Raw genomic sequence first — 23,017 nt, 5'->3', positions numbered from 1 at the left:
CCTAACTGAATAAATTAATTATAATTAATCGTTGTTAAAGGTACAAAAGTGATTCTGATTTCGTGATTTTGAGGTATAGATTTAAATGCTACACAAAGATGGTTGAAAATGCTACACGAAGATGGTGGAAATGTTGAAAGGGCCATATACAGCATATTACATATACCAGAGGTGAGCATAACTAGAATAGGACTGGGTTGACAATACAGTATACAGGGGTATACTCACTTTTGTGAGATACTGTACCAATTAATCTTCATTTTGATGAACTGATGTTGATTCTTAAATCCCAAGATCGAGCTTTCAGTCTATTATTCAGTATAACTTGCTGAAACGTATCATGTAAGGGATCATCAACAGCTAGGTGTGCATTACATGATTTTAAAGCACAAAGTGGAGGCAAACAACTACCAGATGCAAAACTCATTAAAATAGTTTATACTACAGGGCCGTTGAATGCTTGAATCTGATTGGTTGACGAACGTTCTAAGGTGTGCATTATTTTCAGGGAAACGCACAGCTAAAGTAGTTTCAGGCAGGTCTTGACCGCATTACAGTTCCATATCACTTCGCGTAGTTAACTGTAATAACGGAAAATAGCATACAATTCATAACAAGAAAAACAATTTTCAATGTCTAGCTTCACAATCAATGGAAACATGCAGTTTAATTTTAATAAATAAAGTATATTCCTATCTATAATCACTAGAAAATTAAACTGACAGTAGACTAGCCAAAAAAAAAAAAAAAAAAGCCTTTTAACAAGTAAGGCCTATCAATAATTATTTATTTGTTATATTATCTGCAATAAAAATCCGTGCTGCAGGACTATCCATTTATATTCAGTTTAATTTTAATAAATAAAGTATATTCCTATCTATAATCAATAGAAAATTAAACTGAATATAAATGGATAGTCCTGCAGCATGGAGTTTTATTGCAGATAATATAACAAATAAATAATTATTGATAGGCCTTACTTGTTAAAAAAGGCTTTTTTTTATTTTATTTGGCTAGTCTACTATGGAAGGCATTTTCTGCCAAATTTAAATAAATAAATTAAATGATTAAAATGAAAATTAAAACCAGATTAACAATTTCATTACAGAAAACAGTACGCAAAAAATGTGACAAAATTGAGAATGAAATTAAATGATTTCATTTTCACAGCATTATCCCTGTCAAATTGAAAAATAAAATGCAATTGGTGATTTCACATTTCATTTCCACTACAGTCTCAAGGCAAGACTGCCAATATTAAAATGAAAAGCCAAACGTGAAAAAGAAACTACAAATACAGTTTTTACAATGCTCTTTAGTAACGCTCACGCAATAATAGTGACACAATTCAAATACAAATGTAAATTTTCGTTTTCATTTTAATTCCTCTTTTATTTCACAGTTTTCATTTTCGTTTTCATTTTCAAAGACAACCTGCATGCAAATTATATGTTAATGAGTGGGTGTGGCTTATTCTAGTAACGGCTGAAGGACGTTGTTAGGCACGACGCGAATATGAAACATTGGCCGAGGTTCTCGGTTAAAGCCATTGGGTATTAATGTCTGGCTATAATTGTTGTAGAAATTGTGTTACTAAGACTTCTGTACACCCAAATAGTTGAATTTCTAAAACAGCCTAATACATGAATGAACCTCATCGTCGATTATGGTCTAGCGAGTCTAACACTATAACTAACATGGTCAGGCTGGTTGTTTCCATGTTCTAATGCTGCGGCAGCTTCCCGCAAAAGCTCACTAACAGATTTCGCCATATCTCGTCGTCTCGATTACAATATAATCACATTTAAATAATTTCGTTTCACACATTCAACTCATGCACACGGGACGATGACTTAAGCCTGTTTCATACTTCTGCGTCGGACCTACGCCGAAGCCTCTACGCTGTAGAAGGGTGTCTCAGCGCCGTTACTAGAATAAGCCACACCCACTCATTAACATATTATTTGCATGCAGGTTGTCTTTGAAAATGAAAACGAAAATGAAAACTGTGAAATAAAAGGGGAATTAAAATGAAAACGAAAATTTACATTTGTGTCACTATTATTGCGTGAGCGTTACTAAAGAGCATTGTAAAAACTGTATTTGTAGTTTCTTTTTCACGTTTGGCTTTTCATTTTAATATTGGCAGTCTTGCCTCGAGACTGTAGTGGAAATGAAATGTGAAATCACCAATTGCATTTTATTTTTCAATTTGACAGGGATAATGATGTGAAAATGAAATCATTTAATTTCATTCTCAATTTTGTCACATTTTTTGTGTACTGTTTTCTGTAATGAAATTGTTAATCTGGTTTTAATTTTAATTTTAATCATTTAATTTATTTATTTAAATTTGGCAGAAAATGCCTTCCATAGTCTACTGTCATCTGTCAATAATAGAAAAAAAAGAATGAACGAATTAATTAAAACGAATTGAATTAATAAATAAATAATATTGACGCACATGCTTTTCTGTCTCATTATTGCAACATCTCTCCCTAATAACTGCATAAAGCCGAGCCGAGGACACACTTTAAGGCCGGTTATGAATGTAATTTGATGACTGATCATGCCCAAACGCATGTTCAGCGCATTCAGTCTGTGTTCAAAATCGGTGTTTAAAATATGCTGCGATGAAAACAGTCAGAGAATGTGTCAGCTAGTCGTGTGTCCCCAGCATTAGTCTGCTATCAGTGGCTCAAACCTCCGTTACTAACTCTAAAATGACGTTTTGGAATTAGCAACGGAGGCATTGGATTAGATGCGTAAGAAATTAGTCCTACATACAAGAGCGTTTTAATGACAAAAACTTTACAAACGTCTTGAAATACATAATCTGAACAATGTTTCGAGGTGTGGTAACTGTAGTATAAGCGGAATAATTGACTTCAGGCCGTTGAATTATTAGAAAAATTATGCACACCCGAGGTGTGCATTATTTTTCTAATAATTCAACGGCCTGTCGTCAATTATTCCTTACTTAATGCACACATAGCCGTGGATTATCTTGCTTATACCATGGTCACTTGCCAACACTACAAAGTTAAAGCTGTTATTTGCAGCTTCCATTTAATTGGAAGGGTAAAAAAAAAAAAAAAGACAGTTATTTTTGTCAGTCATGACTCGTTAGATCTAGCTTTAAATCAGAAACGGAGATAAAGTAGTGTGATAAGACTTCATTTATTTGAATAAATTATCCAGAGAGAGATAGAGATAGAGTATTTCCAGGGACCCCAGTTCAATGGTCTGTTAACACACATTAACTAAGGTTGCGTTCACACTTGCAGTTCGATTCGATTGATCCGGACTAAAAAAAACCCAAAACATTTAGTTCTTGTCCACTTAGCGTTTAGATTGGCATTTTTATCATCCAACCTAAAGATACCGAACCTAAAGACATAGGGATACGTTCACAGCCTGATTGGTCGGCTTTTATTGGCTATTTTGAGATCTACTGAACATCTGAAACAATGCTGTGTGCTGGGATAAATGCGCTCGTATGTGCGTAGCTTACATATAATGGTATTTTGACCAACTGAGAACTTGTGAAGAGCTTATAAAATGTGTAAAGGAGTCAAAAATGGCGGCAGGAATCCCTCCGTCACACACACAAACCAATATCTGCCGCGAGGAGACGCGGTTCTGCCTATTAGTGATGGGCGATACTGCAAATTTCGGTACCGATCCGATACCAAGTAAATACAGGGCCAGTATCGCCGATATCGATACCAATACTTTTTCATTTTAAAAGCATGCACATTAACTTGTATGCACTTTCCTGTGCTAGAGCAGTGTGTCATGATTTATGAGGTGAATGCATCATTAATATGCTAAATCTGAATACATTTTCATGACTACTAGGCCTAAATATTTTGTGATTTGTGCTCTCAACTCGCCTGTAATTAGTCAGTGACTTTTACAAAACTACCCTAATTATAGTACTAGCCTACTAGTACTAGCCTACTGTTCAAAAGTTTGGGGTCTGTAAGATTTTTAATTCTCTTCTGCATTTATTTGATCAAAATACAGTAAAAACTGTAATATTACAATTTAACATAGGCTATCTGTTTTCTATGCCATAGTAAACTATAATTTATTCATGTGATCAAAGCTGAATTTTCGGCATCCTTACTCCAGTCATGATGATATTTCATTTTAATATGCTGATTTGCTGCTCAGGAAACATTTATTATTATCAATGTTGAAAACAGTTTCATATTTTTGTGGAAACCAAGATACATTTTATGCAGAATTATTTGATGAACAAAGTTGAAAGAACAATTTATATGAAGTAGATTTTTTTTTAAGTGTAAAACCCTTGACTGTCACTTTTGATCAATTTAATGCATCGATCCTTGTTGAATAAAAATATTAATTTCATAAAAAAAATAAAAAAAACTTACTGACGTCAACATTTTGAACCGTTATGTACACGTTTGGCTTGTTTATTGCGAAATAACTCCCGATTGTTTCTCTGTCATCTAAGCAAGGCTTCGTTTCCCAAACGCACTGGGCCTGTGAGCTCAGCGAAGCACCAGCATCGAACGCTCTCTGTGATTGATTGGTTTCGTCTTGTATCTAGATGACTAGGAGAAAAAGTTCTATCCTACACAATTATCCGCTAACATTCACTTATTTTTCCACTTAGAAGCTTATTTTACGCACTGAATTGTGTGCTAAATTAATAAAAAAAATACTGGTAAAAAAAACACCCATTTGGATCGATATTTTTATGTGAGGATCGATCCTTTTTGATATCACGTCAGTATCGAAGTATCGATACTTCAAGATCGATCCGCCCCTCACTACTGCCTATACCTAACTCTGATGGGTGACATCGCAACTCTGACGAGAATAAACAGGTAGGCCTATGTGTGAGCATTCTGTCCTTTTTAGGGTCTCATCTTCCTGTTTTTGGTTTGTTTACATGTCTTTGGACCGGGCTGCATTCATATATCATTCAAACCTCACCAGAGTTCTTTTGGACGTGGACCGAGACCCATCATCTCCAGGGTTCAGATGGCAGCGTTCACACTTATTCAAATGAACCGCACTAACTAACAGAGCAGGGTTCATTTTAATCAAATCAAACATGCCAAGTGTGAACATACTTTCAAAAGGTCAAGACTCATTTTCCCAGGGCCCACTCATCATCATCATTATCATCATCATCATCATCATCATCATCATCATCAAAAAACAAAAAAAAAACCCTTCCAATACTAACCATAACTTAAAGTAAGCTATGATCTTTTGTGATTCCATTACTAAAACCATTTGCTTAGTTCCCTCAAGTCTAGGCCTGTTACTGTATATTGAGAGCCATGCGGCAATGCAGGGAAACAGAAACCCCATTTGACGAGTTCCCACAAAAATACAGAGCTTGGGAAATTTTTTTTATCAGGTTACCAAGCTGTATAAATTTTTTTTTTTTTTTTTTAAAGTCAGTTCACCATAAAAAAAAAGCATGATAGCATAATTTTTGGTTTTATGGGACTGAATGGTAACCATTTAAAAACTGTATATTTTATTAACTGATATAATATTAATATTCCACCTGAATATTATACTGATAACCACCATAATAACACATGCTAAAGTAGCCTTTCCACAAGCTGAGATATATATTATAGAAGGTACAGAGTCATTCACACAAATACAAAACTCCACCATGGTAACTCATGTAACACTAAAATAATGCTATAAACATTTAAACACACCAGGGATGTAACATAAACCCCTAATGTACATATTAATAACAAACACTAACAAGAAAAAAATATTTAAATCTGGGGAACACAGGACCCTGGAAACATACAGTAGGAACGACCGTGTATTACCTGCATCTTTACTTTGTCTCTCTACTAACGATGAAGCTGTGAGTTTTAATAGCAATGTTACCACCTTGTTACGGAGTAATATAAAGTAGTGATTCGAGGGGCAGTGTTGACAAGTTGCTGTGTCCCTAAATATTTGTGTGTGCACTTCAAGTATGACTGCACGATATATAAATAGAAAAAATAGCATCTTAATTTTAATCGATTCATTTGTACGATCCAATATCGATTCTTACATCCCAAGAATCGATTAGTCTATCGTGTTTTCAGTTGATGAATGAACAACATTGTAGCACGCATCTTTGTTTCATATCAAAAGTAAAGCACAAAGTTTTAGATTTCAAATTAAGTCCATTTTATTAAGAAATGTAAAAAATAAATACAGATTTCACGCCGTTTAATATGATGTGAAAGATCGCTGTAGTGCAGCTCAATTTAAGAGAAGCGCCAGTGCACGTGAACTGATCATCTCCTCTGCTTTAATACCAGTTACAGCGCAAAATAACATGAATGAACATCTGAAGGTATGTTAAAAGAAAGAGTACAACTTACCAAAATCTGTATTATGTCACATGTAATCGCTCAATCAGTGTTTAAACCACGGAAAGACTCAAAAACATTTACCTAAAAAAAACATGTTCAGTGACCAAACCAGTGTTACAGGGCTTGAATTTCGCCATGGGATTGCGTGTATTGCACATAATTTTACTCATTTTGTGCTCACACCCAAGTGTGTGTGTAAAGCCACCTCTCTCAGTATTAAATTTTGTTCTTTTTCATTGCTTATTGTGCTTAAACAGTCAAATACACACAAAATAAATCTCAAAATGCCGGTCTTGGGTGAGTACTCCCGTAAACACAGTCAGTTATGTTTTAAGTGAACAAACAATTGAGAAAGAAAACGCATGTGTAACAGTATAATGGATCTGCGCGTCAGGTCTTAAAGTGACAGCAGCCTAATATACCTGCTGCCAAATTATGAGATAATATTAAAAATATCTATATGACAGGTTTTCCCCATGCTATTGATGTCAAAATTGTGGCCAGTGAAAATGCTGAGTGGCTAGTAACTTTGGAAAACACTAATGCACTTTAAATAACATTAAAACTAATGTCAGAAAGATCCCAGTTCTGCTGTTATTCATGAATACCAGTTGTGATGTTGTACAATGAGGACATTGCCATGTCGCCGGAAATAGAGTAATCACCAGTGTCACAATGTGTAGTGAACCAGGGTCCTTACAGTCCTTACCAGTGCCCAAATTCGTGTAAACGATATACTGATTCATGACCTCTGAAGCTGATTGAGACAAACCCCGTGACATTCAACATTGTTCCATTTGTCCACTGGATTCTGTGGGGTCTGTCATAATAGGTCACTGCATGATATTTGCAATGTTAAAGAGAGTAAGTTTTGTGGGGTTATTTTTGTTGTTTTAAAGTTATAAACACTAGTAAGAAGGGAATGCGGTTAACAAAGGTTCCCTCTCAAAACATTTCATATTGCTGGTCGTTGCCATTGAAAAGATGCAGCAATTGTTTCAGCTACACACTGGTATGCCAGCATTTTTAAAAAATACATATAATTTTGGGATACATTGAGATTGGGTTCACGAGAACGCGACAAGATTTTTGCACAATATTTTATAGAAATCGTCAATGACAAAATTAATGACTGGAAAAATAGTCTGCAAGTGCATTTTGAAATGTTTTAACTAATAATCTTGTAATGAATGTCATTTCATTTCTACTTTATGAGTATTGTTTATTCCGAGGTTTTCCCGCAGCCTGCCGGATCCAGGCCGTACCCAGATCTGATGAAAGACCTTCGCCTGGACCCGATGACAACTCAGTGCTGAAGTGCCAACTAGTCTCTTCCTATGGAGGATCCCTTTACCACTCTACAGATAAAGCGTTGTCGGGAAACTCAATTCGCGTATCTACCCCGAATTGATAAAATAAAATAAAATTCTGTATCAAAAATTATAAGGAAACACCAGTACTTTGTTTAGGCTTGGTTTGTAGGGAATCACAAACCTGCGTACATATATTCAAATGCACATAACTATAGAACCAATTCTTAATGCGCATGTGAACTTCACGTTTCACATGGCATTAATTCTTAATGCCATCAGCGTTTCTCACAGGATCGCGTTTAAAGTCTATGTAGAGAGAATTGTGTCGTCTTAGCGGCCCCAGATTTAATAACAAATGATTATTGCGACGGAAGCGAATCAATCATAACTAACCTTAGCTGGAAAATAACTTTACTAAAGAACCGCTATAAAGCCAAAACAATCTCTGTTACCATAAATTATACGTTTATCTCTGTAAAGCTGCTTTGAAACAATCTACATTGTTAAAAGCGCTATATAAATGAAGATGACTTGACTTGACTATAATTTATCAAATGCATTGAAAGATGACAATATACCAGCACTGTAAAAGGTTTTGCCACAAACTCAACTGACTGGCTTTTCTCCTGTATGATTTCACAAGAGTCTCTTCAGACCTTACTGTACATGAATTATGAGCTTCCAGAACTTCTGACTGAGGCTGTGTGACCTCCTAATTTAACTCCTTTCTAGAAATTGAACATAGAAATAAAAACAGTATAAATAACAAAAATAAATGACAGTTTTTTCTTAGTCTTATTAAGTGCAAACAATAATTTGATATTTATGCTTAAAAGGCAGTTTAAGGTTAGCAACCATTACACTGAATAAAGTAAAGTGGGGGAATTCAGATCAAGAAACCATAGCAACGTAGCAACTGGTGGGGCTGTACCCTTCCTTCAAAATCTGAAGAAAATATCTGATCTAGATGGCCAAAACAAATTGCCTGAGGGATGGTCGGAAATATCCATCCACAGGACAGTGAGCAAAACATTAACCCAAGATACTCTGGAGTCTGGACCTTGTACTCACTTTTGAACTTGGTGGAGCTTGGTGGTTATTATAACTGAGGTTTATTACATAAAACCTCATAAGAAGTGCAGAGGGTTAGAACAACTAAATGCCCATAATGAATCAGCTGTGTGTCAGTATGTCCTGGAACCGACACACTCCCATGACTGCTCTAAAAATACAACCAGGGATCCCAGTAATGTGATCTAAGACACACAAGTTGCTACTCAGCATCTGTGGACAGATGGAAATTCAGTGTATACCTGGATTAAGATTTTTTTTTTGTGGCATTTTTATGCAAACACCCAAGACCCAAAACTTTAGTTTGAGAATGGACAAGACAACAGAGAGGTCTCTTCACATCATCCAAAAGCACATCCTCTGCCTCTTACCTTGTGCACACTCTTGGGATTCTCCAACCATGCATAGTACATCTCCTCGACATAGTTGGAGCTCGTTCCATTCAGAAACGGCTCTGCGGCCACTGGTGCAGTGTAGCACCTGAATGGCTGAAACGTCCTAGGGGTGGATGCTGGCCTCTGCTGTGATAGATTTTTAGCAGTCTGAGAGGCAGTGATTGGCCGGAGCCGTGCCGCACAAGTCCTTAAGCGGTGCATCGCAGTCTATTGAACGAACACCACCCACACTCACGAGTTCCTGGATGTCCCCAGTGCCACAACAGAAAAGAGAAGTGTCACCTCCTTCTTTAGCCCAAAACGGAAAATGTGTTTTAATTTCCTGGGGAAGAATGGACACGTTCCAAAAGCCCTTGAAACTTTATACTCCTATTGGCGTTTTGCACTCTGGAAGAAAAACAGAAAAGTCAATCAGAGGAGCATTAAAATGTGCAGTTTATCTCAGCAATTTAAAGACAAATAGATTTGATAGATATTCCTATGCTGTTAGGAAGTTTCTACCCTAGGTATGACATGGAGGTTTTAATGAGATTTTTAGTGCAAAAGCTAAACAAACAGTTTATATATTATAAGTACAACAGTAGCTGCAATCATCATCAAGACAAAAAAAATTCATACCGCGCTAAGAACGTAATCTTTCATATCTGTTTATGCAGTTTAGTACTTTCCATGGCACAATGGTCACCTCCAGAGCCCAGACAAAGGTCAAAGAGATAGTCAAGCTTATGATAAGAGCTCCAAAAGAACCTTATTTTTGAGAACGTCATCACGTTTGAAAGGTCACGCGTGACGTAGTCGGAGGTACAGACCCAGTGTTTGGAGTAGAAGGACCGTTCAAAGTTATTGTATGTTGAATGACACATATTTATATGTATTTGTGTCAGTTTATTGTTTAAAATGGTCCTTATGTGTGCATATCCTGGATGTTTAGCAATCATAACTATACGTAGTGTTTATCGAATGATGAAAAAATTAAGTGAAGTTTGAATTTATTTTTCACCCAACTGCTGCTTTGCCAATCAACAGGAGCCTAACTCGCATAACACTGATGTAATGAGGTTACAAAAACTTTTGATGCTGGTTACTTAACCTCTTTTGTTGCAAATAGAAATGAACATCTTTACTAATGCACACAGAGAAATGGGGGTCAAAGGTGAGTCTATTTTAATCACCCTCATAACATACTACAAACTATTTGCTGGTAAAAAAAAAAAAGATTGAATTATTAACATGGCAATCTGATATGCAAAATCATGTTATTTATAAGTCACATTTTGATTGATTTGATAGTAAACCACATGTGTAAAAAACATTAGCCTACATAACATTTCATGCATGTTACGCTGCAAACCCTTGAACCCCACAACAATTGACTTATTTTATATCTAGACGACCATTTCTGGCATCATTAACTTAATATTTTTCATCACAATATGCCATATGCAACTTTGCGAAGAGTTTTTCTTAACATTTTGACAAAGCATTGCCTTTCTTTCCTACAAAAGAAATAAATCAGATCCGTTGTTACTGTAATAAACTGAACTATACTCTACTTTAACAAAATAATAATGGATATCGGTGTCCTTTTCCGCTAAAATGAAACTAATATGACCATGTGGTTGAAATAAACATGGACCCTTTTCTCCCTCCACACGCCTATGTTTTGACCTTGCATCCACATTCCACTCCCTTTCACTGATGAATCACTCAACTACACCCGCCTACTGAGGCGTTTCAGAGCGCCATTTGCCGGAGACTCCTAACTCCACCCACCAGTCATGCTTAGTGGAAGGCTATTGGAGACACGGAGTGTCAATCATTATGTCCTTTCACTAAACATGGTTCTTATGAAAATATTAGCAGCCCATGCTAACCATCAAATTGGAGGCCGACACTTGGAGTTCATTCATGCAATTTCAACTTATTACTAGGTTGCTAATTTTTTTTTATTGTTTAATGTATTTGTTTAATGAATAAAGACACAAACCCAACGTATTTCCCTTGTGAATCACAAAACCTTGACCTAGTAGCAACAATAATGAGCTAATTAAGGTCGGTTAAGGCATGCAGTTCTGTAACTGGATAGTTAAGTGTCCTGCTGCATAAATGCCAACTTATGTCCTCAAATATCAGTTAACTTTGTGCCACACCAAACAAGAGCAAGCAGCCATGCTAAAAACGATGAAATGAGGAACGCGCCTCTTCGTACGGTTTTTGCTGACGCTGTCATTAAATCTCCCTTTAACGGCAGATGGAAGACACACAAAACAAAAAAACTTACTTGTTCCGACAGCTGTTGTAAACTGGTCGTGTACCGGAGGTGGTAGCGGCTCCAACTGACCCCTGCGCTGCTCACGAGAGTGACAGTCGACACTACTAGAACAGAAGCTCCGTCATGAAGAACGTCAGCCGTTTAGGACGTCACTTCTAGGTTTAGCGCGAAGCCGCGAACTGATTTCTGAGAATCGATTATTTCAATCTGGTTTTTTTTCTTCCATCACGTGACATCCGCAAATCATAAATATAATTTACATTTCTATTAAACAATATTCAAAATCTTTTACATCTCTTGACTGGAAACGCAGCGCGTTTAAAAAACTATTTAACTGTTAAAGTAATGCTGTTTTCTAGCGCTTCTTATCAGTTCCTACTTCCGACGTGATGTGATCATCAAGTGATTTTGGTTAGAGTAAAATGGACAATTTAAAATTATAAGGACAGGAAACCTTTTGCCCTAATATGAATGAGCAAAGCATTTTCGTGCGTTAGAGAATTGTGGGAAATATAGTTTTGTCGCACACGTCTCTGTCTTTTAGAGCTTCTTTGTGTTTTCATAAATCAGCAAAATGAAATAATTTAATTGAAATAAAGCGGACAAAAAAATAAATAGATAAAAATGTAAGCTTAAAAATCTGAAATGTTGGCACATAACTGAAATAAGTTGAATGAATTAAAGAAAAATAGAAATATAAACGATAGAAATTACAAATTCACAACAAAATTGCTAAAACAAACTAAAATGAAAACAAAATTGAAAAAATTAAAAGCTAATTCAAAACATTACTAATTACTCGAATCGTTATTTTCTGCTAAATGGTACCACCAGAATTCACGACTACATTTTTTTATATTCAATAGCAATTGGCTTACATTCACATCATAAATGTTCAATCACCTGGGCCGAGTTGTTCATGACACTGATTCACTGAAAAGAATGCTGTGAAATTTGTGTTTAAAATGCACCTCACATCATCATTAAAAACAAACCAGTGTTTTTTTATTTTCATGTGCAAAAACCATCATCCACATTACACTGTAGGTAGTCCAAAATAAGTCCATCTTTTATCCATGAAACATCAACAATCCACAACTGCTTCGAATGGAAATGCAGTGTGTGAGGGGTGGGTTGTTGTGTCCATCATTCATTCAGTTAATCATACACATGTAAAATAATACTTATCAGACATGAAATGTATGGCACTTACTGATTTTGCTATGATGGAAATGTCCTAGTGTGAGGATACTGTCTAAACGTGGTCTACAACAGACATGTTACAGTTGTTTGTGTGTGTTTGTTTGCATGACTTTGTACACATACTGTACCCCATGTGGTATGACGGTCATCACAAAGAAAGAAGTCTATGAAACATGCAGACAAAATGGTCTTTTCGTTCTTTTTTATCAGTTTCATAAAGGAAGAAATATTTAATTTATCGCATAGTGTGTTATCATGCATAAAGTCATGTAGCCCTTAAAATGATAGGAGAAAAGCTTTGACTTTGTTTTCATTGTTACTGTTGTTTGTATTTTGCAACAAAAAAAAAAAAAAATATGTTCACCACCACCACCACCAAAAAAAAAAAAAGTGTCAATCATGAAGTTTTAGGAATTAGCCATTTTCAAAAAAACAAATATTCATGTTTACCTGATTTTTGCCTCATTGCGGACAGAATTTCACTTGGCAAATAAAGTAAAAAATAGATTTTCTATAAAAGTTACATATAAATAAAAGTATGCAAATAAAACTATATATAAATGGTAAAATAGTAGTTTTAGATCAATGAATCAAATGATAAAAATAATAAAATTACTTTATGTATTTTGTTTCTTGCCTTGCACTCCAGTATTGCAAAACCTAAATTATTTATAATATGAATATTATGCATCACAGTGCAAAGAGAATGATTTGCAGTTACCACGGGCCATTTAGATATTACTAATGACTTGATAACCTTGTAAAATGTTAGGGATGCCTATTAACTAATTTATCGCATTTGTCCTTGTCCTTAACATTTTATAACACATTTTTTGGAACAATGATTGACTGTGGTGTACAGAATACATTTTGCACCAAAAAGTGGAGGGGAAGGAAAGCCAGCATATAATAAAAGGGTCTCTGTACATTCCTGCAATAAACAGTGAATATTACTGAAGTGCAATAAGTCGCAGTGGTCCTATATAGCACATAAGAATCATAACATTTAAGGAGATCGGTCTGTTGCCATAGTTGCCAACTTGATCTTTTGTCACGTGACAGGTGGGAAGCGTTTAATTGGCTAAATAGTTCTCTCGCTCCCATCGTGTACTCTCTGATGTATTGCGAGTAGAGGTTGCTTTCGCAACACTGACCGTCTCTCAGTTTGATTGACAGTTGACAGCTGTTTACAGAAGGACAGGGGAGAATAAGTGGGGGAGCAACCACCTGATTCCTCCTTGACTCCTCCCACTGCACATTTCACACTTGGCCTGTCCATCCCAGACAGAAATACAACTGTCAGTCTGTGTGTTGTGTGTTATACTGGGGGTGCAGGCGCTGGTCTTTGAGGCATTAGTTGTTGGGTAGGAGCAGGTGGTCTGTGGAGAGTGGACAGAGGGTAGGTGACGGTCAGAAATAAGCTCTCTAAAAACATTTATGAACATATTATGCTTTCAAAATGTTGCTGCATGTGTAGAACATACAAATCAGCCACTTATGATGATCCATCGAATGCTGCTTTAAAAGACAGCTGTCTAAGTAGGCAGCTCACTATGTTTTGGATAGCATTACACTTCCATTCAAAAGTTTGGGGTCAGTAAGATTTTTTCGTTTTCAAAAGAAGTCTCTTATGCTCATCGAGGCTGTATTTATTTGATAAAAAAATGCAGTAAAAAAGCAATATTGTGAAAAATTATTATTATTTAAAATAACTATTTGCTATTTTTATTTATTTTACGATATCATTTATTTCTGTGATGGCAAAGATGAATTTTTAGCAGGCATTACTAATGCTGATTTGCTGTTCAATCTTTTTTTTATTATTATTAATGTTAAAAACAGTTGTTCGACTTAATATTTTACTTAATTATTAAATGTTTTTTCAGGATTCTTTGATGAGTAGAAAGTTCAAAAGAACAGCATATATTTGAAATAGAAATCTTTTGTAAGATTCTGAATGTCTGTCAAATTAATGCATCCTTACTGAATAAATAAACGTATTAATTTCTTTAAAAAAAACAATTGCCAAGTGCTAACCCAAACTTTTGAACGGTATTGTACTGTATATTATTACCGTGCAAATGGTGGTGGCGGTCTGGTGGCGTAAGATGGCACAGAGGCTGATTTATTAGTCTGAACCACCTGCAAAGAGACAGAAACTCCTGTTACTACTGCACAAACATTTGCATGATGGGTTACTTAGGAATAAATGAACTGAACTACATAATATTTAATTAATTAACATCAGAGTTAAGTCTGAGTTCAGTGACATAATAGCTATCACAACAAAATAAATTCACATAAAACTAAGCATATAGGACTCTGTTTTAATAAATAATGCTAAAACAAACAAACAAACAAACAAGAAAATACACACACACACACATACATATAAAACATATACAGTACCAGTCAAAAGTTTGGAAACATTACTATTTTTAATGTTTTTGAAAGAAGTCTCTTATGCTCATCAAGCCTGCAGTTAAAAAAAAACAAAAAAAACAAAAAAAAAAACAGTAATTTTATGAAATATTATTACAATTTAAAATAATGGTTCTCTTTTTTAATATATTTTAAAATGTAATTTATTTTTGTGATGCAAAGCTGAATTTTCATCAGCAAGTACTCCAGTCTTTGGTGTCTTATGATCCTTCAGAAATCATTCTAATATGATGATTTGATAATCAGTTATTATCAATGATGGAAACAGTTGTGCTGTTTAATATATATTTTTGGAATACTTTTTTCAGGATTCATTGATGAGTAAAATGTTAACAGCATTTATTCATAAAAACAGCATTTATTCAAAATAAAAACATTTCTAACAATATAAATCGTTACCATCACATTTTATCAATTCAACGCATCCTTGTTGAATTAAAGTACTAATTTCTTTAAAAAAAAAAAAAGTTATTGTTCCCAAACTTTTGAACGGTAGTGTATATTGTTACAAAAGATTTCTATTCTAAATAAATACAGTTCTTTTTAACTTTTTATTCATCAAATAATCCTGAAAAAAGTATCTCAGGTTATAAAAAAAATATTAAGCAGCACAACTGTTTCCAACATTGATCATAAATCAGCATATTAGAATGATTTCTGAAGGATCATAAGACACCAAAGACTGGATTACTTGCTGATGAAAATTCAGCTTTGCATCACAAAAATAAATTACATTTTAAAGTATATTAAAAAAGAGAACCATTATTTTAAATTGTAATAATATTTCATAATATTACTGTTTTTTTTTTTAACTGCAGGCTTGATGAGCATAAGAGACTTCTTTCAAAAACATTAAAAATAGTAATGTTTCCAAACTTTTGACTGGTACTGTATATAAACACACACACACACGCACACGCACACGCACACGCACACGCACACGCACACGCACACGCACACGCACACGCACACGCACACACACACACACACACACACACACACACACGTGTGTGTGTGTGTGTGTGTGTTTAATATATTTTATAATATAGAAATTTCACAGTTAATCTCCAAATGAATGAAGGCTGATACTAATACTGCTACTGATGTCTTGATGAAAATAATTTCTTTTAACATTAATTATAGCCATTCAACATTACAGTGTAATCGAAAGCTATCAGTTTTTATTTTAACATTTATTAGGCTTTAAAAAACTTTTAATTTAAGTGAACTTAAAACAATCCTCACATCACCATAATAAATGTCGAATCCAATTTACTGCATGTACACATGCCTTGTCTTTCTCTACTATTTACGTTCACTTAAGCCGCAACAGACTATGTTTTCTAGGATTTAAAAGTAAACAAGCTGTGTTGTGAACTGAAGGTGCAAGACAAATAGCTAAAATTATGGTGTTGAAGACAGAAAAAGCAATTTTCACAATGAAAAACTATGCACATTTCATGTACATATAATGATATTGCATTAGGGACGACTTCACAATTAACCAGAAAATAAATAAATAAACCAAATCTATGTTTGACAAGCAAGAGTTTTCACAATTCCTTATGACAATGAATAACATTTAAGGTCTAACTACCGAGATTCTTACTAATTGGAGGCCGAACCTTTTTTGTTAATGTGCTTTTTGTCAAGATAAACAGCAGCTCCCCATTTACTTGTATTTGTTTATAGAGCAGTCTTGCCCGGTCCAAAATGGCGGACATATCGCTGCAACGGGCCAAAGTGGCCAATGAGGTGTCTATGTATTTATATATCTATGTTTAGGATTACTAGAAAGTTATAAGATGGTGAGCTAGATTACGGTTGGAGCTAAACTCTGCAGGAAACTGGACCTTAAAGGCCAGAGTTGAGAATCCCTGGTATAGTACATTCTTTTGCATATTAATTAATGTCTGAAAAAATTAAAGCTCTGAAAAAAAATAAAAAAAAAATCCTGAAGTGCTGAAGTGAGATTCATTTTGTTAACGTATACATTAAGTCAGGGTAAGTAGATGTAAATCAAATATATTATTATTATTACTATAATGATTATTTAATGTATTGAAATATACTGAACTATTTAATTTATTTAAATTATTTAATAATGAATTATTTAATTAAATGAATGTGCAAGATGGTTCTTTCTTACAAAACACAAAGTGTAAGGAGAGAAAGAAAGGTTAGGAACAATGCAGAGAAGCAGAAAGGGTACTTTAAATGCAACAGCAACAGAGATGGCCCACAGTATAAGTACAGTAAAAACCCTCTTAAATAAATTGTATACAGTTATTTACCTCCTCTGGTGGCAATAACTGAGCCTGGTGCTTTATCAAAGAAGAGAGAAAAAAGAGGAGCTTGGTCATTATCTTTATATCAGCAGACTATTGTTTAGAACTGAGATATAACATTTAATGACTTCAGTTAAATGTGAAGGACAGACGATTTCTCATTAACCTGTTCTTTCAACTTGGTTAACTTCCCATGAATTGTTCTTTCCAAAGAGAAAGAACTGGAAATGCAATGGTAATGTTTTGTTTAACTGGGAAGGTTTCAAACTTGTTTTTCCTCTTCACACAGTAATGAACTAATTTACTGGCTAGTTAAGTTTCTGTTGCATTGTTATTACTCGGGCGTTTAGTGGGCATTTGTAAAGTTGTGTTATGCTCAGGCACATATACTGGAAAAAAAAACTACAAAAAGGTACAGTACAATAGGTTATTTAAACATGTTAGATTCACATTAGCACTACATTTAGTGAATTAATCATCGGCAGTATGTTAGTCAGTGAAATGTAGTGTTGCTCACTCACCCCATCCTTTACTATACGATTGGGGTTTCCCCGCTGGGACACAGGAGCCTGCGGTCTGCTGTCAGCTCTGAGGAAACAAACAGAATGCTGATCAATATTAAAAAAAATGTAGGTTATATTAAACACACTAAACATAATTTAATACATTTCATCATCATCAAAAAAAAAAAAAAAACTTTAAAGTGCCCCATTATGCTATTTTAAGGTTTCTAAATTAGTTTTGGAGGTCTCCTACAGTAGGTTTACCTGCATCTAAGGTACAAAAAAACACTTACATTTTCTCATAATATATACATTGCATATACCTAATACATTATACCTGTTTTCTCACAATGTATTGAACGGTTTAATAAAGGATTCAGTCACTCTAAAACCATTTTTTTCTGTAAGCCTGCTCTGATTGGTCAGACGGAAACAAGGAAAGTTTGTTGTGATTGGTCTACCACTTACAGCGTGTCCAGAGGCTTCCTCAGCACTTGTATACACAGTGGTATGAACAGTTAGACTGGGTCAACTCAGCCCGATCTGCCGGCGATTTGATTTCGCCCTTTAGCTCATGCTGGAAACCTGTACATTCTTCTATCCTGCTTCCGTTACAAATCAAACAAATCGCTCGAATGGGTGTTAATACCACTCACTTTCATGTTTTTTTTTTTTTTTTGCACAACCTGCAAAAATCGCTCGATGCCATTGCTGCTTCTGCAAACCACTGATCAATGCTCCAAACCAACACGTTTGTTCACACGTTTCAAGCCTGGAGTTTTCGCTGCAAAGTACGTCACCTGGATTGTTGGTCTGATTGGTTGAAGGACTATCCAATTGCGTACAGAGTCATTTGAACAATGCCCGTTGATCATGCCTCTTGTGCAGTAGAAAATACAGAGCAGACTCCCCAGACTAATGTTCAATCTTAAAAGAAGATTGAGCTTGGTCTGGTGATACTATAGCCAGACTAACGAACAGTAACGATGGCATCGGTTTTACAGTATAAATTTGAGCCCGAGCCCTCATCCTTTAGAAGTGCATGCTAAGTGGATTTCCTTTCACAGCGCATAAAAGAGCGTCTTCTTAACATATAGACACAACAAACCAAACTCTTCCAGGCCTTACCTACAACTACAGTGTTTGAGGGTGGTTCAAAGTAGATGTTGTTCAGGGCAGCCAATGAAAAGCATTATGCAAATGTGTTGCAATCTTACGTAGGTTTGTGCAGGTATTAAGACTGGAATTATTGACAACTCGTTTCAGGCAGTTCAGAATCAGTTCTTTCTTTGGGAGACAATAACGACATTTATTGAGCACACATGAAAGGTAATATCCGAAAAAGCATGCAAAATAGAGGCACTTTAAATACATCACAATTCTTTGGACATATTGGAATTGTTTTTGATATGCCTTTTAAATATTTGCTGTTACACTGTAGCACTGTTGAATGCTTGATTCTAATTGGGAGCCAAACCCTTTGACCTCAAACATTTACTTGAAGTACTTCTCACAATTTAAAATGAATATATGAATAATTTAACAACATATTTCTATGTTCACGGTTCTCTGAAGCTGGTTAATGGTCACATGACATGCAGGTAAACAAAATATTCATTTTATATTAAAATATATATTTTTGTGTTTTATTTTTATTGTATTTATTTTACATTTACTTATTTATTTTAATTTAGTGTTTTAAATTCATTATTAACTGAGTTACCTTTTAATTAATTAATTAATTATTTTGCTATTCACCTTGTCTTAAGTTATTGATTATGCATGACAGATAGTACCATAACAAATGATCAGAAATTCAAAAAGAGCTACCATTAAGAATAATAAAAAATAATTTAATTTAATTTTCAACTTAGGGCATGCACTAATTTCAGTTATTCAACAGTTCATTATCAGTTATCATTTAAACAACATACTGGGTTTGTTCAGAGTTGATGACATCATAACAGTGCAGTAAAATGTTGAGTATTTATATATATATATCACTCCTTATACTCACTCATAACCCTGAGAGCGTTTCTTTCTGAAAAAACGTTGCTTCAGCTCATTCCTCTTGAAGAACACGAATAAACCCAATGCCAAAAGAGGAAGAACAAGGAAAAAGAACACAAGAAGACCATCCCTTGTGGAAGTATCTTTATCTGAGTGAGAGTGAGAGTGAGAGAGAGAGAGAGAGAGAGAGAGAGGGAGAGAGAGAGAGAGAGAGAGAGAGAGGGAGAGAGAGAGGGAGAGAGAGAGAGAGAGAGAGAGAGAGAGAGAGAGAGAGAGAGAGAGAGAGAGAGAGAGAGAGAGAGAGAGAGAGAGAGAGAGAGAGAGAGAGAGAGAGAGAGAGATTTAATTTGAGGTTATCACTAGTGCTGTCAAAATGAAAGTTTTTTTCTTCAGTTTAACACGTTAAAAACATTTAATGCAATTAACGGCATTCAAGCACAATAAGACAAAAAAAAAAAAAAAATCAACTCTGTACTGGCCCACTGTTTGTGAAGCGGCTCTCTGTGAAAAAACACCTGAAACGCGTGCACAGAATGCCACTTCAGACAGTGTGCCAGTGCCGCACTGAGATATTTTTGATGAAATCTGAGAGATTTCTGTCCCTCCATAGACAGCTATGCAACTATCACTTTGACACTTCAAAAAGTTCATAAAGAGACTGTAAAAGTAATCCAAATGAATTGAGCGGTTTGGTCCTAAATTTTCTGAAGAGACATGATCGCTTTATATGATAAACAGATTGAATTTAGGCTTTAATTCACATATAACATTCATCAACTCACACATCAGTTGTGATAAACAGAAGCTCAAGCATGTTCCCTTGACTTGCAAGAACCAATGAGGTTCATTCTTGTGTTACGCAGCACGTTTGAGTTTGTTTATGTTCGCTGATCAATAATTATATGTAATTAAAGCCTAAATTAAATCTGTTCATCATATAAAGCGATCAAGTCTCTTCAGAAAATAGAGTCAAAGTCAAGAGTCAAACTGGTTGCGTAGCTGCCAATGGAGGTACAGAAAGCTCTCAGATTTCATCAAAAAGATCTTCATTTGTGTTCCGAAGATGAATGAAAGTCTTACGGGTTTGGAATGACATGAGGGTGAGTAATTAATGACAGAATTTTCATTACTATCCCTTTAAGTTACCTTAATTTAAAGAAAAAGAAGCCTATTAAATGTTAGAAATTATAGCTTTCAATTATACTGTAATGTTGAATGGCTATAATTAATAGCTAAAATGGCTATAATTTAATAGCAAAAATTAAGAAGAAAAAAACATTTAATAGAGTCATCAGTATCAGTGATACTGATTCAATTCATTGTGCTTAGTAAAAAGACGCTATTAAAAATATTGTGGTTGTTTATGTTGTTTCTACATTATTTTAGAGATTGAAAGTATTACAATATAAAAATATATGAAAAACTTTAATAGGTGAGATTACAGAAAAGTGATTAATTAGTAAAAAAAAATGTAATCAATCGACAGCACTATTAATCACATTTACAGATGACACGAGTTAAAGGTACTGATAATCCTTTGTGAAGCTCTAGCTGTGCCTTTAAGCAGCCTTACCATTCCAGGTGGGGCCGCTTTCGATGCTTCCTCCATAACCAGAGGCCTCACAGAATGGAGGAGCCCAGCCATAATGACAGTGGCAGTTTTTATTGTTGTTACACACCTTAAAGTAGTAAAGCACAAACACTCAGCACACATTTTACAAAGATGTAGAACTCTAGGTATTTAGGATTAGGATTTAAAAAACAGACGGTTAAATACGTGTAATTAAAATGGTGGCATTGAATTGTGGGTAGTGTATGCATACGTACCCCATGGCCATTGCATTTCTTTTCAACGTCACAGTCATAATTCAGCACGTCTGCACTTTTGCACTCAAAATTCAGACAAATCTGCAATACAAATAATAAGAGTTTTGTTTTTCCAAAGTAAAAAAAAAAAATACAGTGCGGATGAAATTTTGGAGAGAAATTTTTTTTTATTTCAAACTATGTTTTGTCATGGAAAAAAGTTCTGATCATGCCCTCAGTCAGCCCTCAAGTGGATTCTTTCAAATGTGTTTGGATAGTTCACCCAAAAATGAAAATTCTGTTTTAATCACTCAATTTATTCACCTTCAAGTTGTTCCAAACCTATATGAAATTCTTTCTTCTGCTGAACACAAAAGAAGATATTCTCGAATACAAAGCCCGCTTTCTTGATGCTCACAAGGTGGCCTTTTCGGCGACGCTGTCGAGGACTGTGCCCAGCAGTTCTCAGCAGTCCAGAAGCAGACTGAGGCAATCAAGAGCCTGCTCCAACGTGCTACCAAACCATTGTGAGCTGCCCCTCAGTTTGCTTATCGTCAAAGGCATCGTCCCACTACGCTGTGCCTTGCCACAGTAGAGCTTAAGATTCTCAGGATTGAAATTAGCCGGCAATGCCAATGCAGGTCCCTCCTTCAGGGAACAGGGTTTATATTAGTAACCTAGACGTTACCCATATTCTTTAAAGAATATAGAATACAGTTTGTCAACCGGTAGAGATTTTGGACTATCATCTCTATCGTGGTTAAGTTCATGTGACATTGCTGTGCTGTGCAGACACGAAAGTTTTTCGTTTGCATGTGTTTTTAAGCACTGCACTTTAAAAACAAGTGATTTTAAACAGTTGAAGTGCAGCATGCAGCGAAAGAGAACTAATTTCTGTATATGCGCGTGCTTTCAAGGAGAGCTGTCAGAGATGTGCGACAGAGCGCTTGAGAACTGAACTGAGTGCTTTTTGCAACCTAATTGGGCTTGAATGGTTAAATACACATATCTATGTGTGACCATGTATTTGCAAGTAAACTGAGTCATTTATGTCTTAAGTGAATGTAAACACAGCTCCAACAGTTGAGAAAAAAATGTGCGAGTATCTTAGGTCTGTGCACTGCAGTCAGTTTTAAAGTGACAGCATCCAAATTTACCTGCTGTCATTATCAATGCTTGTAAAACAACAAAAAAGAGAGAAAATATCTCACTGCTCTTGACTGAATCACTTTTGTAACTTTAAAATCTTTTGTAACTTTTAATACATGTATATTTAATTCACACAGTAAAGACTGCATTGTTCTTTATACATTTGATTATACATTGTATGTAGT

The 23,017-nt window shown here is 35.1% G+C and overlaps 2 protein-coding genes across 7 annotated transcripts in view; both read right to left on the bottom strand.

The window, feature by feature from the left end:
* ogdha (oxoglutarate dehydrogenase a) overlaps positions 1-11,824 on the bottom strand; it is an 81,474-nt gene extending 69,650 nt beyond the window's left edge. For all 5 annotated transcript variants that reach the window (XM_081349451.1, XM_081349447.1, XM_081349449.1 and 2 more), the window contains exons 1-2: positions 11,441-11,824; positions 9,136-9,546 (exon numbers count right to left, since the gene is read on the bottom strand). In XM_081349451.1, coding sequence (XP_081205577.1) covers positions 9,136-9,360 — 225 coding nt within the window. In that variant the 5' untranslated portion in view covers positions 9,361-9,546; positions 11,441-11,824. The remainder of the gene's footprint in view (positions 1-9,135; positions 9,547-11,440) is intronic.
* A 590-nt stretch (positions 11,825-12,414) lies between these two features.
* The window catches only part of adam9a (ADAM metallopeptidase domain 9a), a 76,432-nt gene continuing 65,829 nt past the window's right edge, over positions 12,415-23,017 (bottom strand). The window contains exons 17-23 of one of the 2 annotated variants that reach the window (XM_081349763.1): positions 21,705-21,785; positions 21,451-21,556; positions 19,885-20,026; positions 17,886-17,952; positions 17,371-17,400; positions 14,709-14,776; positions 12,415-14,013 (exon numbers count right to left, since the gene is read on the bottom strand). In XM_081349763.1, coding sequence (XP_081205889.1) covers positions 13,953-14,013; positions 14,709-14,776; positions 17,371-17,400; positions 17,886-17,952; positions 19,885-20,026; positions 21,451-21,556; positions 21,705-21,785 — 555 coding nt within the window. In that variant the 3' untranslated portion in view covers positions 12,415-13,952. The remainder of the gene's footprint in view (positions 14,014-14,708; positions 14,777-17,370; positions 17,401-17,885; positions 17,953-19,884; positions 20,027-21,450; positions 21,557-21,704; positions 21,786-23,017) is intronic. The other variant, XM_081349762.1, reaches the window with a different exon arrangement.

This window comes from Scardinius erythrophthalmus, assembly GCF_964197995.2.
Source record: "Scardinius erythrophthalmus genome assembly, chromosome: 20".
NCBI classification, from domain to species: Eukaryota; Metazoa; Chordata; class Actinopteri; order Cypriniformes; family Leuciscidae; genus Scardinius; species Scardinius erythrophthalmus.
This window is presented reverse-complemented; position numbering and strand designations above follow the sequence as displayed.